We start from the raw sequence: 15,274 nt of genomic DNA, 5'->3' as shown, positions 1-15,274 counted from the left end.
GCAGTTAATTTTCCCAAGGGGTCACATGAGAAACTCGGATCATTGTGATGGCCTTATCAATAGGCTGAACTTAAATTCTGCTCAATTGGATGTGTGGTGTATAGTTTATTTGATTACTAATTTATGATTGATATCATGAGGGCTGGACAGGGACAGCCAATGGGCCGGATAAAATGCCAAGGTCTGATCTTATTTGAAGTGATTTCACTTTTCTAATAACATATTAGATATTTTATTAATATTAATTTTATTGGTAATATTACTTATTGCTAATAATAGTAAAAGGTAAGTAACGGGATTCAAAGCCGAAGAGCCAGCGCTGTCCGAAGACGTCTCTGTGGTCATGTGGCCAACATGACTAAACGCCAAAGGCGCACGGAATATTGTTACCTTCCCCCCAAAGGTGGTTCCTATTTTTTCTACTTGCATTTTTACATGCTTTCGAACTGCTAGTTTGGCAGAAGCTGGGACAAGCAACGGGAGCTCACTCCGTTACGTGGGCACTAGGGATTTAAACTGCCAACTGCCGACCTTTCTGATCAACAAGTTTAGGGTCTTAGCCACTGAGCCACTACGTCCCTACTAATAATAGTAATAACATTCAAATGTAAATTAAAGCAATATAAAATTAATAGATTCAGTTAAAAATGAAGGGGTGAAAGAAAACAAAAATGTAACAAAAGCAAAAAAAAATGCACACATTTCATGCAGGGGCATGGTGAAGAGAGAGATTTTTCAATATGGCACCCCCAAAAATGTAATTTCAGAAACTTTATGAATATGATAAACATGAGTGCTTCTTGCTACATCTCATAATAGCTCGCCAAAGGACTTTTCACTTGGCTCCTGTAAATCTTACAGTTTGCTGTGGTTCCCAATGTTGGGTTTTGTCTACTGGAGGCATACTCTAAGTGGCTCTGACTTGTGCTTGTTCCCGTTCCTCTGCCATGGTGCGTGAACGCCACATAGGGAAGTGCTGGTGTTGCTACACTGCCCAGCTGAAACTTTAGAGGCTTTCTGGATGCCGCTTACTCTTTCCAATTTGATGCTGTATATATCCTTGGAGAACTGTATATTGTTACATTGCTTTTTTTATTCTCAACTTTTGCTTTTGGTCAGCTCCAGAAGTTTGGGTTTGTGCCAGGGCTAGATCTGATAATGATAAGGAGACTTTATGTTGTTCGTATAAATAATGTCTATTGTATACATAAATCGGTTGAAGAACCATCTGTAAAGTAGCTTCATTGAAATGCTATTCTCAAATGGAAGTCCTATGAAACCTGCACAGATTATGAAAAATGGCTGGGTTAATTCAGAATGTAACAGGCTGTAAAAGAATAATGCATGTCTTTTTTTATGTATGGCTTTGAAATTGTAGTAAAATAAAACCTCAACTATTTTCTTTTAGATACCCAAATATATCTTGTGAGCTGCTTACTTCCGATGTTTCACAGATCAACGATAGGCTCGGTGAAGAGGAATCATTACTAATAAAATTGTACAGTTTTCTTCTAAATGAGCCACCTCTAAATCCATTATTGGCCAGTTTCTTCAGCAAGGTGCTGAGTATTCTTATTAGCAGAAAACCAGAACAGGTATTTGCTTTTTGAATCTTCATGTTTGAGAGTCTGTCTTTCTAATACTGTGTGGAGATATATTTCTGTATTTATATGCTTGATAAAATTGTGTTGATTTAACTGAATCAATAGGAGCCTTTTTTTCAGTCTGAGGACTGTTTTGTACCTAATAGATAGAATGATCCATATATATACATATATGGATACAGAATTAATCATGAGCCTTTGCTATATTTTTCAACTTGAAAAACTTGCCCATCTCATAAGCTACTTATAGTAATGGAATATAATTTTTAAAATACCCAAAAAAATAATGCCAAGTGTCTGTAATTTAGTGCTTTATTTTAAATGTTCTCTCTGCTCAGAAAAAAACAGGAAACATGGGGACTAGAAAAAAATAAGTTTCACATTTGGGTTATGTACAAGATACCTAACAACAGTATTTAGTAAAAAACAAACAAACATCATGATATATTCAGTGTCAGGAATGAACTTGTTCAGCAAATTCAACAATGTATCAATTGATGCCAGCAATTTCTTCAGAATCTTCTTATGCTTTATTGGATTCAAAAACTTTTAGAACATTCTATTAATACTTGTTCATATTTTTCCAGATTGTGGATTTCTTAAAGAAAAAACATGATTTTGTAGATCTCATAATAAAGCACATAGGAACCTCTGCTATTATGGACTTACTACTCAGGCTACTGACATGCATAGAACCTCCACAGCCAAGGCAAGAAGTATTAAATGTAAGTAGTTTATTCTCCTATTTCAAATCCATATCTGAATAATACAATTATTAGATCATTTAAACAACAACAGTTACTGTTTCAATTTCTTCAAACTCTTTATGGTTTATAGTGGCAAACAAAGCAAAAAGAAATGCAAGGAAGAGAAAAGAATCAACTGATGATGTTACATTTACTCTTTATGGAGTTTGGAATAAATTGTGCAAATTTAAAATTAGGTTGTATATGAAAATTTCAGACAATGTGTTGAAAAGATAATACCAACCTGACCGCAAATCATACAGAAAATGTAAAACCAATAATATGTATTCTTATCACCTGATAAGCTTGACTTACTGAGAAAGATAGGTCTTCTGGATGTTGATTTAGTTATGCAGGCTTACATAAGTACAAAATAGTTATTTATTTCTTAAATAATTTATTATCATCTTGTTTCAGAGGTGCATAAGAATGAGCTATTTTCATGATGTCATTGTATAACAAATAAATGCATAGCATGTTATACTTACTGATAGTATTTGTAATTTCCTTTCTGTAAATTTTGAATATCTTAAAATTCTGGGAATGCACTTTAGTATTAAATAACACCAGTGGGTGAATTATGTAATAATTATATTTAGTCTTAATTCTGGAAGGTGATTTTTAAATAAAACTGCTACCATATGTCTCCACAGTGGTTAAATGAAGAGAAAATTATTCAGCGGCTTGTGGAAATTGTCCATCCTTCTCAAGATGAAGATGTAAGAAATATATTTTATAATTAATATTTAGTTTTATATACTAGTTTACTTTATTCTGCTTACAGAGTTTAAATTTTCTTCATTATATACTTAATTATAACAATACATTAAAATAGTGGGTTCTGTCGTTACAGGATTGAGGAAACAACTTAATCCACTTACTTGAAGTGTAATTGTGCCTTCTAGAAAATAGTGAATCTGTGTTAAATTGTTTCTGGTATTTATTAGCAAATAAAATTGTTTAGCTTTCTTTTCCCTTTATAAATTCTCTCTTGTTCTTCAGAGACAGTCAAATGCATCCCAGTCACTTTGTGAAATTATACGCTTGAGTAGAGACCAGATGCTGCAAGTACAAAACAGTTCTGAACCAGATCCACTGCTTGCAACACTAGAAAAGTAGGTTGGTGTAAAGATACTACTTTACTTTTAAAATAAGTATGTTATCTATGGATTTTGAAAGTTTAAATGTATTCCTTCTGTTAGGAAAAGTAGTGAGATTAATAACGGAAACAGTGTCCATATAAGCTGTAGCAAGCAGTAAATAAATAAAAGCAAAATATTTAGAGCTCTAAATAGCAAATATGATATTCCTGCTCCAGAACTGCTTAGAAAAATAATTCAAAACACATGATAACATGAAGTTCATTCATTTACTTATGTAATGTCTTTGCTGCCTTAGCTCCACTACTTTCCATTATGCTTTGGGGTGCAAATCATGGCGCTAGTTATCACCTTTAAAGCCCTTATATGACACACGGCCAGATTACTTGTTGGAACCACTGTCTCCAGTTGTTTTATCTATCCCACCAGATAGAGCAAAGTGGCATACTCCCCAAGCCCACTTCCCTGTTCCTGTCAAGGAAACAGTGGCATCTTGTGGAAACCAGGAGATGTACTTTTTGCATTGGAATAACATCTCCCCATCATGTGGTCCTGATCTCATTGCCTTCTGAAGGACTATATAAACCCACAGGTTTAGGGGCAGATTGTTAGTGAAGCCTGACATAGGTGAATTTGTCACTGAAGAATACGTATAAGGTGCCTCGTTTTTTATATTTTGTTCATTATGCTTATATTTGTATTCATGTGGTTTTTATTCTTTTTTATTGTGAGCCACTCAGTTAAGAGCCGAGGTGGCACAGTGTTTAGAGTGCAGCAATGCAGGCTACTTCAGCTGACTGCTAGCTGCAGTTCGGCAGTTCATACCTCACTAGCTCAAGGTTGACTCAGCCTTCCATCCTTCCGAGGTGGGTAAAATGAGGACCCAGATTGTTGGGGGCAATAGGCTGACTCTGTAAACTGCTTAGAGAGAGCTGTAAAAGCACTGTGAAGCAGTATATAAGTCTAAGTGCTATTGCTATTTGCATAAGATAGAAGGCCACACTAAATAAAAATAAATATAATGCCAAACATGACTTAGTGATATATCTGACCTCAGCCTTTGTATTTATAACAATGTACTTTTTAAAACAGGTGAATCATACATTTTATGTATAATAGTAATATTTGTAATAATAGATTAATCCACAGATTTTATTTAAAAAGTATTCAATAAGAAGGTTATCCTTTACAAGAGAGTAAGGATTTGTGATACATTTAGACATGTAGAAGAAGGATTAGGTTGCCTGGACATACTGTTAATACAGGCTTAGTTTGTCTTGTTTATATATCAACGTACAGGTAGTCCTCAACTTACAACCATTTGTTTAGTGACCATTCAAAGTGACCATGGCATTGGAAAAAGTGACTTACCGGTCTTCTCATTTACAACCATCTCAGCATTCCCATGTTCAAAATTCTGGTACTTGGCAACTGACGTGTATTTTGGATGATTGCAACACCCCCTCCACTCCCAAGCTGACATGAATACCATTTGTGACTTTCCTAGCTGACTTCTCACAAGCTAGGGCAAGTCAAAGGAAGAAACTAGGTTCACTTAATGACTGTGGTTCACTTTACAACTGCACTGATTTGCTTAACAAGTGCAGCAAAAAACTCATAATATTGGATGCAACTCACTTAACAACCACCTCACTTAGCAATGGAAGTCCTGGTCCCACTTGTGGTCGTAAGTCAAGGACTATATACCACAAAAGTAAGAATCCAGTTCTACACAAGTTTTTCCTGCAACTCTAAGAATTAGATTTGAAGCTAAAATAATTGCCTAAATGTTATATAAAGAACTTTTCAAAACTGCAAAGGTTCTTTTTTAATTATCTGCATAATAAAAGGTATATTTCAAGCATTATCTTTTTATTATAGACAAGAAATTATAGAACAGCTGCTATCAAATATTTTTAATAAAGAGAAAAATGAATCTGCAATAGTCAGTGCAATTCAGATATTACTGACTTTACTGGAAACAAGACGGCCAACGTAAGTTAATTTTTTTATCTTTCTACTCTAATGATACTTTTAATTTTTTAGTAGCTATTAGGTTATCGTTATATTTGCTTATCACTCCTTCCTCAGATATAATGATATTCTCTTAAGTACACAGAAACATTCTGAATCAACATTTTTCTGATAATTCTTACCTGATCTGTTCAATTCCAGGTATCCAAAGCGAATGAACAAGTAAAATCTGAAGTTTGCATTGATAATGATAACAGATCTTCTGTTCATCCTGGTACTGAGCCAGTTATTTTGAATACAGCCAAAGATTTCTTGTTCATAATACAGTAATGCTTTATGGTAGTGAGCCTGTTATACGCGGCCATACATATTTTCAAACTAATATTTATGTGTACTTCTTCCATGACGATGTAACTAAATTAAGGGGTTAATATATTGCTGCAAATATAAATTATGTTAAGCGTTAACCTACTATTTGGAATAGCCAATAAACCCTTTATATAACACAACAAAAAGCCTTTATATAATGCAACAAAGCTTTGAGCTCATTTCATTGTCTGAAAATATTGCTTTGATATCTAGAAATGGTTGAATGGTTCTTATGTTGTGGTGAGCAGTTTTCTGAAGATGAAAAGATTATTTGAATTTGTAATTGAAAAAGCTCATGCTTGATACTGCTGATGATTGCAAACATAATCTTTCAGTAGCTTTGCTTACTGTATTAATAGGCAGACATTTTTTCTTTTTATGTATGTGTTACAGATTTGAAGGTCACATAGAAATTTGCCCTCCAGGTATGAACCACTCAACATACTCAGTCAATAAAAGTGTATTAGAAGCCATAAAAGCACGACTTTCATCTTTCCACGAATTGCTCCTGGAACCACCCAAAGTAAGAAAAACACCCAACTCGATGTAAATAGATTGATTCAATTTTGTGACTTCTAGAGCAAGAATATATGTGCCATCTTGCTTAATCTGAAAGTGAATTCCCTTCTGTAGGTTGACATCTTGGCTTAGATTTCAGTAAGGCTGTATACATCAACATAATCCTGATTAGGTTACTGGTGGCATTTTAGCTTTGCTCATATAACAAAAGCTCAGGTTTCCTTGGAACTTAACCAGCAGATCTGAGTATGTATTACATGGGTACCTAGTCAATGTTTGTTTTCCTTAGATTTTGTTTTAGGGCTGTGAATTTAAGTAGGCTGAGGAGGCACAGGTGAAACTACTAGCATCGGAGGGATGAAATTATTATTTTTTTGTAAAGAATCCTTTACCTTGACTCCCCTGAGAGATTCTCAAGTCCTCCAAGCATGGTAGAGAACAACTGGAAGAAACTAGTTGAGAATTGATTCCATTTGGGACCAGGTATCTGAGGGACCGTCTCTTCACCTGTATCTTTCATGTGAGGGGTGCTTAGAAACATAGAAACTGAAAGAAGAAGATGACCCAGTGGTCCATTGAGTCTGCCCTTTGAGTTTGTTTGGTTTTTGTTTTCTTTCAAATTTATTTATTTATTATTTTTATTTTTAAATATTTTATATTAATTTTTAATTTTTGTCATATGATGGACATATGTTTATCCCAAGTATGTGTAAACTGACTTACTGATGATTGATCCACTACCTCCACTGGAAGTTGATTTTATATCTAGTCTGAGAGTCATTATTCTTTGATTTTTAGCGGCATTTATGTACATTAACTACCCGGGATATTACATATGCAGCCCAAGACAATTCCTCTTCAGTCATTGAGGCTCAGGCAAGCCAAAAGGTTAGACACCCATGAGTTACACAATTGTTTGAAATAGCATAGTCCAGTGATGGCGAACTTTTTTGGCACCAAGTGCATGTGCGTGCTGCACCAAGTGCCAAAAAGGGAGCACTTTATGTAGCCATGTGTGCTTGTCTGGGCCTTGTCCAGGAAGAGAAGCTGCCATAGGGACATGCACGCACTGGAAAATGCACTTCCAGTTTCTGTTGCGCACATGCGCCTCAGCCAGCAAGTCTTCCAGTTACTGCCGTGCATGCACACACACCAATCAGTTGGCCAGCGCGTATGTTCACGGCGGAAAACAGAAGACCAGCCCTTCTGGTTTCCAGCACTGCCGCACACACAAAGGTCAGATGATCGTTGCGTGCTCATGCATGCCAGAAACCTGGAAGAGGAACGGGTGCTGCCGCATGTGCCGCGTGATATGGCTCCACATGCTACTTTGGGCACGCATGCCATAGATTTGCCATCACGTGCATAGTCAAATGGTTTGTGGAGATATTTCTTTGCATTGCCAGATATCAGAACTCTTAAATGCATAGAATTATTAGAGGAGGTTCCCTTGTTTCAGTAATGTAATTGAGGCATCCAGTACAAACGTGCTTTGATTGTCTAGGCAATTGAGAATATGGCTTCACTCTATTATATAACTCTGTCTCTACTATCTCTTTGTTTCTTGGGTTTCAGCACAACTAGCTAAACTGTTGCACCTCCTTTCCTTAATAATGGCACTTTAGAGAAAGCAAAACTTTCTACTCTCTTCCTAGTGCTTACACATGTCTAAGAAAATCAAAACAACAAATGTATTTCCTCAATTTATATTCTTCAGATACCTGGCAGAATCAAATAACTGTGAAAGGATCTTTGGGTTTGACTTAAAAAAACAAAACCCTCCCTTGCAATAAAAGTAAAACCATAAGTATTTGGAAGACAGGTTTTTGTTATTGACAGCTTATGAAAACACTACAGTCTACTTAAATATTTTCAGTATTCCAGAACATAAAACTATAGAAAATAATCCTTTGAATAAAATTATATAAGCATTATGCTTAACACAGAATTATGTTCCTGTTACTTAAATATTTCTTCTGGAGTTGGAATTCTATTTTAAATGTTGCATTCTTCTTTTTGTATAGAAAAGTGTTATGAAGACAACATGGGGTGTACTGGATCCACCAGTAGGGAATACCAGGTTAAATGTGATTAGGTTAATATCCAGCCTTCTGCAGACAAATACGAACAATGTCAACCAGGAACTTATAGAGCTGAACAGCATAGGAGTTATACTGGTAAGAAAACACATATTTTTAGATTTATTTATTTATTTACTTACTTACTTACTTACTTACTTACTTACTTACTTACTTACTTACTTACTTACTTACTTACTTAAATACTTACAGGATTTGTATGACTGCCTATTGCATATAATGGTTCTAGGAGGCTTACAATAATGTATTAAAAGAAAGATAAAAACAGAAGCACTTCCAAGTGCTAGACCGCACAGCCTCTGGGTTCAACCCCCAATCTCAGCTGGATTACTGGTGGCCCTTGATTAAGGACCACTCCTTTAGTGACCATTCAAACTAGTGACAGTTCTGAATGAGAGGTAATTATGACTGGTTCTCAAGTGCTCAGTCTTTACATTGTCCCATAGTCCAAGACTACCTGTATGTAACTCATGGGGGAGACACAATAATAACCATATTATTGTATTAAACCTATTCCCTGCAGTGCAGGGGAAATTGGGATATTTTCATTTAAAACATTACCCTTGATGGGAGAATTTATTCAAACAAATTGAGAGGCTGTACATCTTATTGTTTCATATTAAATGGAATGAAAAGAATTGGCACTTAATTGACATTTAATCTGAGTGTGGGCTGTAACATGGCAGGTATTTGTCTGTTTGAAAGACCCAGTTGATTATTATTATTTCCCTCCTTTTATTCATTTTGGCCAGTTTAGAGCAGTTAACAATAACTAACCCAGAGCTCATTATTCAGACACTTGGCTCAAAAATACTTCAAGTCTCCTCTTCCCTCCCCCCTCCCCCCAAAATTGATTGCTCCAGAAGCTGATATATGTAGTGGAAATTCATAATCAATTGAGTTCATACTCAATATATCAAGTTTTTTAATCAACATTGGTGGAGGGCCTAACTGAGTACATGCTTTTACGCACGCATGCGCGCATGCGCGCACACACACACAGGGGCAAACACACACAATACTGAAAAGATTCCATAATCCTTATGTTAAACAAATTCTGACAAAAAGGTGGTTAGGATTTCTGTTGCTGCTTCTGGCAAAGCGGAGTTCAGCTTCCTTCATTATTATAAAGCAGGGGTGTCAAACTCATGTCATCACTTGACGTATCGTGACTTTTCCCCTCTTTGCTAAAATAGGGGTGGGGGCTGCCAACGCATGATAAATCCGGCCCACAAGCAGTGAGTTTGACAATCCTGTTATAAAGAATATCTGAGAGGTTTTTTAAATGAGGAAGAACATTGTTAAAATCACTTTATCAGTAGAAAAAAAATATCCAAACATGTTTAGTAAGTGGTATGGATACTTCTGATTCCTGTTCCTTTTTCCCCGGCAGGACATGTTTTTTAAATACACGTGGAACAATTTTTTGCATACTCAAGTAGAAATTTGTATTGCACTGATTCTTGCAAGTCCTTTTGAAAGCACAGAAAATGGTACAGTCTCAGATCCAGATCCCACTAGAGGCAACCTTTTGCTGAAACACGTGAGATATTTTCTTGTTCTTAATCATTACTGCACTTATGTATAGTGGTAGTAAACTCTCTAACTAAATAATAATTTCAACTATATTTGAGAACATTACAACTATAATAAGTGAGTGGCAGACTAAAGAAACACATGCTAGCATTATATTTTAATAGGATTCTAATGTATAATAACCTCTCCACTCCAGACCATGTACCTCTATTTTTAACAGAGATTTTATAGCAAGGATGGAAGCAAAAATGCAAGAAATATCCTTGCTGATTATTTCCCGTTCATAAAAACTACATCTAGTTTGTCTTGTCAGGTTACATAGAGACGATTCCCCCCCCCCAAAAAAATATCTGTCTCCCTCTAAAACTGTAAACAGTTAAGCAGTTTGAGGACAGAACACATAATATAATTGCAGCATGTGGTTAATTTGAGTGTAATCTTTATTCTTTCCATTAAACATTGAAAATCAAATGGCAGGGTTGAAGAGAGAGAGTGTGTGCATGGGTGTTTGTGTGTATGTGTGTTGGAAAAATAGTGCTTTTTGCACTGTACAGTTTGGTGGCTAGCCAGTCACTGATGTGGTAAATAGTTCTTTTTATTATTTGACCAAGTTTTTTATTTCTTCTGCAAAACTAAGTAATTTTTTTCTTTATAGCTTTTCCTTAAGTGCCATTTAATAGAACGAATACTTGAAGCATGGGATATGAATGAAAAGAAACAGTGAGTAGTCAGAAACTTTTCTAACTTTGTACCTTTAAGATGCAGTATAAGTATCACAGACATCGATTTACATCCTAGCTATAATTAGCAATTTTATAAAAACTCTTAATTTCATACACCTCTTTTTTTGTGACTCTTTGGGGTATGAGATCCCTCCATGAAAACAAATAAGCTTGTTAATTCTCCTTATTTGCACTGTTTATTATATTTGCTTTAATTAAACACTCACTTTTGTGCACTTTTTGGCTATCTTTTCTATATATAATTATAGTCTACTTATAGAAGAAATGTATATTGAAACTAAACCAGAAGAATATGCTTTAATGCAGAATGCTGTTTAAATACTTAGATGTTTAAGAATGCACAAGATTTTTATGTGGAGGATTAAGCTGTCATATTTTATCATAATTCCATGTTTTGCACACTATATTTGAATTTCTTACTGAATTCACCCATTGCAATTCTAGACTAAATCATAAATTAAACAACATACTGCTGCAGGCTACCAAAAAAAGAAAACCCCAAATGTAAAACTAATGAACTTTGGCGTGCAGTTGCTAGTCTTTAACTGACCTATTTTTCTGTTGTATGCTGCTTGAATCAGCCTTTGTTTTTGTTCCATTTTCTACAAGTTTGTTAAAATAAAAATCCTATAATTAACTAATTGTTTTGATTGAATAACTAATTTTATTTAACTCTTGCAGAGGTGAAGGAGGAAGACGTTATGGCTACATGGGTCACTTAACAAGAATAGCAAATTGCATTGTGCACAGTACTGATAAAGGGCCAAACTGTACACTGGTGCAACAACTTATTAAAGGTAATCCATTGTACTTTTGCTTACTGAGCCTTATGTCAGTTGAATTCACATTTTCATAGGCTCCTTTTACCATCAGTTTTTCTGTATCCTCTATCTCATCCCCACCCCACCCTGAATAGGATGTGAAGTATTCTACTTCTAAGTGTGATAACTTAGCTAACGTCAGGCTTGATCAATTTGATTTTTACTCTCAGTGGGGCCAGATGAATAATGTAAACACATGTTTAAGCTAATAGTTGCATGATGCCTTGGTACAAAGTTTAGATGAAGAGATTTAAAATTACTTCTCAGGAGTTTTTGTTTAACCCCAAAAAGGCCAAAAATAGAACATAACTTCAATGTGTCCTCTACTTGGCTTGATTTTTGAACACTTGCAGAGGTTACATTTTATTGTGAAAGATGAATAATTAATCCAAATCATACAGGTTTTATTTATTTATTTATTTATTTTGGTGCCTTCAAGTCAGCGTTAACTCCTGGTGCCTGTCCGGACTAGTCCCTGCAGTTTTCTTGGCATTATTTTGGAAGTGTTTGTTACTGCCTGCTTCCAGGGGCTGAGAGCTGGCTCAAGGTCACTCAGCTGGCTTTGTATCTAAGGTACAAACTCAACAGTCTACCAGTTTTAAACTTGACACTTTTACCACTACACCAAACTTCCAATGTGACATACAGCTGTGAATTCTCTCCTGAAGTTATAACTTGAAATTTAAAATCTTGCATACAAATAGCAAATGCACTGTAGCAGTTTCCTAATTACCTTGGGAAATAAATGTGTATATTTTGAATAATATGTATTTATTAGTAAAATTCTAAATTACATATAAAATAATCTACGGTACCTGGAATGATATCAATCTGCATTCTTGATATTGCATTTTTCTTTCTTTTTGGACTTTCTAGAACTTCCAGATGAAGTCAGGGAACGATGGGAATCTTTCTGCACAAACCCATTAAGCGAAACCAACAAGAGAAACACAGTGGACTTAGTAGGTTTTATAAGATGGCATTTGGGAAATTAACTGTAGTTTTTGCATTACAAAATGAAAACAACACATAATAACAATAGATATCTCATTCTATTATTTTATGTCAGTTTTAAAAGATCACAGCTTCATTTTGTTGATATTAATCATTCCAAAAAACCACTGAATCCCACTTCCCTCTTTATTAGACAGAATTTAAATTTTCACTTGTGTTAATTTTTCTGCACTCTATTCATTTGGGTTTTTGTTGTTGCTGAGGCCTTCTTTCTTTGGTTCTGAGTTACTGGCCACTTCTTGTGTTTGTATTACAAAAAAATTACAGTTTCGTAGCCTAACTTTTTTCCTTGGGTTCATTAACTTCTTATTTTTTGTCTGTTTATCCAGAGTGCCAATTCTAATCCTAGTTTCTTATTTAATCTGTTTACCATTCTACTCTAGAGCTATGTGAGATACATTTCATCTGTTAATATGATTGTTTGATATTTTGTTCAATATACATTAAATAAAGCTGCCCTGCAGGTATAATGGTTTTGTTGTAAAAGCAAGAGTAGTATGAATACTTTTTAAGTGCAGAATTTAACATAAGAACTGTTTTCATCCACTTAAAGATCTATGTTCTTTGTTCTTTTGTCAAATGTTAATTAGGTCGCTTGTTCCTGTGTGTTCCTCTACTAGCTTTTTGCTGGTTTTGGATCTAGAGATGACTTGAGCAAGCAGAGAAGTATCTCTGCTTGAACAGAATATTGCTGCCAACTATTTTTCTCTATAGTTGTGCACAAAGATAGGAAACTATATCAAGAAGTAACTGAAATATATTGATTAGTGCTATAAATCTACTTCCATTTGTGAATTTGAGTTTTATTTGTTAGCTTGTTCTTAATCAGTGGAACAGCTTACTTCCAGAAGTTGTGAATGCTCCATCACTGGAGGTTTTTAAGAAGAGATTGGACAGCAATTTTTCTGAAATGATACAAGGTCTCTTGCTTGAGCATGGGGTTGGACTAGAAGATCTCCAAGATCCCTTCCAGCTCTATTATTCTATTACCTTGAATGTTGTGTTATTTATGATCTGCTCAATAATTGGATTTGAATTAATTGAAAAGCAGTTAATAGTCTATTACTTAATTCTACATGCTACTTTTATCTGATATAGCAAGCAAAGAACTATCAGGATCTGTATGAATTTAAGGGAAATTTGTCTGTAATTTAAAATTTAAAATGAACTCTATTTTTGAGGAAGTATCCAAAACAAAATACTTTTACAGCAATATAGAAAATAATTCTAAAAATTAAAAGTATCATATTTTAGCAATAATTTCATAGAAATGGTAGATTGTAACTTCCAGGGAGGTTTTTGTCAGTTGAATCCAAGTTAGATAGGATGAGGATATCTTTCAATTAATTCTTCTGCATAGTGAAATAATTGGTTTTTTTTTTCCAGTTTTATTACTATGAAGGTAGTGTAATCCTCAATTTACGACCTCAATTGGGACCATAATTTCTGTTGCTAGGTGATGCAGTCATTAAGTGGTGCAGCAGTCATAACTTTGAGGACAGATCATAAGTCACATTTTAGAAGACTTGTAACTTCAAACCATCATTAAATGAATGATTGTTACGTCTAGGATAACTAGTATGGATTTTTGTAACTGATATTTATTCAGAATTTTTTTAACCTGAATTCCTTACCTTTCTACTAGGTTACTACTTGTCACATTCATTCATCCAGCGATGATGAAATTGATTTTAAAGAAACTGGTTTTTCACAAGATTCTTCACTGCAAGAAGTGAGTTAAACTCTAAGCTATACTGCTTGCATATATTATTTTGCTAAAATTTTCTGATAAGGAATTCACTTTCAGATTTTGCAGTTGTGTAAGATATTATTGTATTTAAGAAGATAAACCAATTTCATAAAATAGAGAGTTGGAAGTGACCTTAGGCATCATCTAACCTGTTGACCTGTCCAGCCTCTGGTAACACAAGCGAAGAAAAACTGACTACATTATGTGTCAACCTCTTCCAACAACTTTTTACTACCAAGATAATCCTCCTGTTTCTTGTAGTCAAGTTAGACATTTGGGAATATGTTTTAAAAGTATAGCTTGGAGAATAGCATGCACACTACTTATATCTGTATGGTTTACCTATTGTTTTCTGTCAGTTAAGATCCCTGTGGAGACCTTGATGCTCTTAGAGTTTGGTTATTGCAGACATTTCATTACTTGACTCGCTGACATTAAGTTTAGTCAATGTAGCGTTTGGAGTAATGAAACATAAGCAAGCAAACAACTCAGGGAGCACCAAGGAACCCAGAGTTCAACTCTGAACTACATATATTTTCCTCTGATGGAATTAAGATTTCTTTTAGAGTCAATAGGATCTCAGTGCTGATTTCTAGGCTCTCTTCTATGGGATAGCAGAGTACTCACAGTCTGTCTTCTCATGAACTAGAAAGCAATATAAATATTCGCATAACCATAAAGCCCTGATCTACAAAAAATATTGATTATAGTAAATTCTCTAATAGTCCTTCAGGGCTCAGTGTCACATTAAAAACTACTCATTGTCTAGAAGAAGCTCATACATATAATCCAATCGAATAGTCAAAAACATCAAACTGCCTAGATCAGAAAATCAAAATATGCCAAAAAAAGATAGGTTTTTGTTTTATGCATGTAAATACATAGAGATGGTGTTAAATGAGTTTTAGGCAGTAATGAGTTTCATATCATTCCTGATTTCATTGTGGGGATACAGTCACTTACCTTTGCCTGTATTCTTAATAGAAATTTGTCCACGTA

At 34.8% G+C, this 15,274-nt stretch overlaps 1 protein-coding gene across 10 annotated transcripts in view; it reads left to right on the top strand.

Moving 5' to 3' along the window:
• PPP6R3 (protein phosphatase 6 regulatory subunit 3) overlaps window positions 1-15,274 on the top strand; it is a 60,444-nt gene that overhangs the window by 29,677 nt on the left and 15,493 nt on the right. For all 10 annotated transcript variants that reach the window (XM_014054435.2, XM_014054440.2, XM_014054439.2 and 7 more), the window contains 12 exons: window positions 1,409-1,595; window positions 2,192-2,329; window positions 3,004-3,069; window positions 3,353-3,465; window positions 5,332-5,445; window positions 6,187-6,316; window positions 8,337-8,489; window positions 9,805-9,954; window positions 10,603-10,667; window positions 11,372-11,487; window positions 12,388-12,473; window positions 14,171-14,257. In XM_014054435.2, the coding sequence (XP_013909910.1) occupies window positions 1,409-1,595; window positions 2,192-2,329; window positions 3,004-3,069; window positions 3,353-3,465; window positions 5,332-5,445; window positions 6,187-6,316; window positions 8,337-8,489; window positions 9,805-9,954; window positions 10,603-10,667; window positions 11,372-11,487; window positions 12,388-12,473; window positions 14,171-14,257 (1,405 nt within the window). The remainder of the gene's footprint in view (window positions 1-1,408; window positions 1,596-2,191; window positions 2,330-3,003; window positions 3,070-3,352; window positions 3,466-5,331; window positions 5,446-6,186; window positions 6,317-8,336; window positions 8,490-9,804; window positions 9,955-10,602; window positions 10,668-11,371; window positions 11,488-12,387; window positions 12,474-14,170; window positions 14,258-15,274) is intronic.

This window comes from Thamnophis sirtalis, unplaced genomic scaffold (assembly GCF_051295495.1).
Source record: "Thamnophis sirtalis isolate CommonGarterSnake01/CBP01778 unplaced genomic scaffold, rThaSir2_p1.2 scaffold_1, whole genome shotgun sequence".
NCBI lineage: Eukaryota > Metazoa > Chordata > Lepidosauria > Squamata > Natricidae > Thamnophis > Thamnophis sirtalis.
This window is presented reverse-complemented; position numbering and strand designations above follow the sequence as displayed.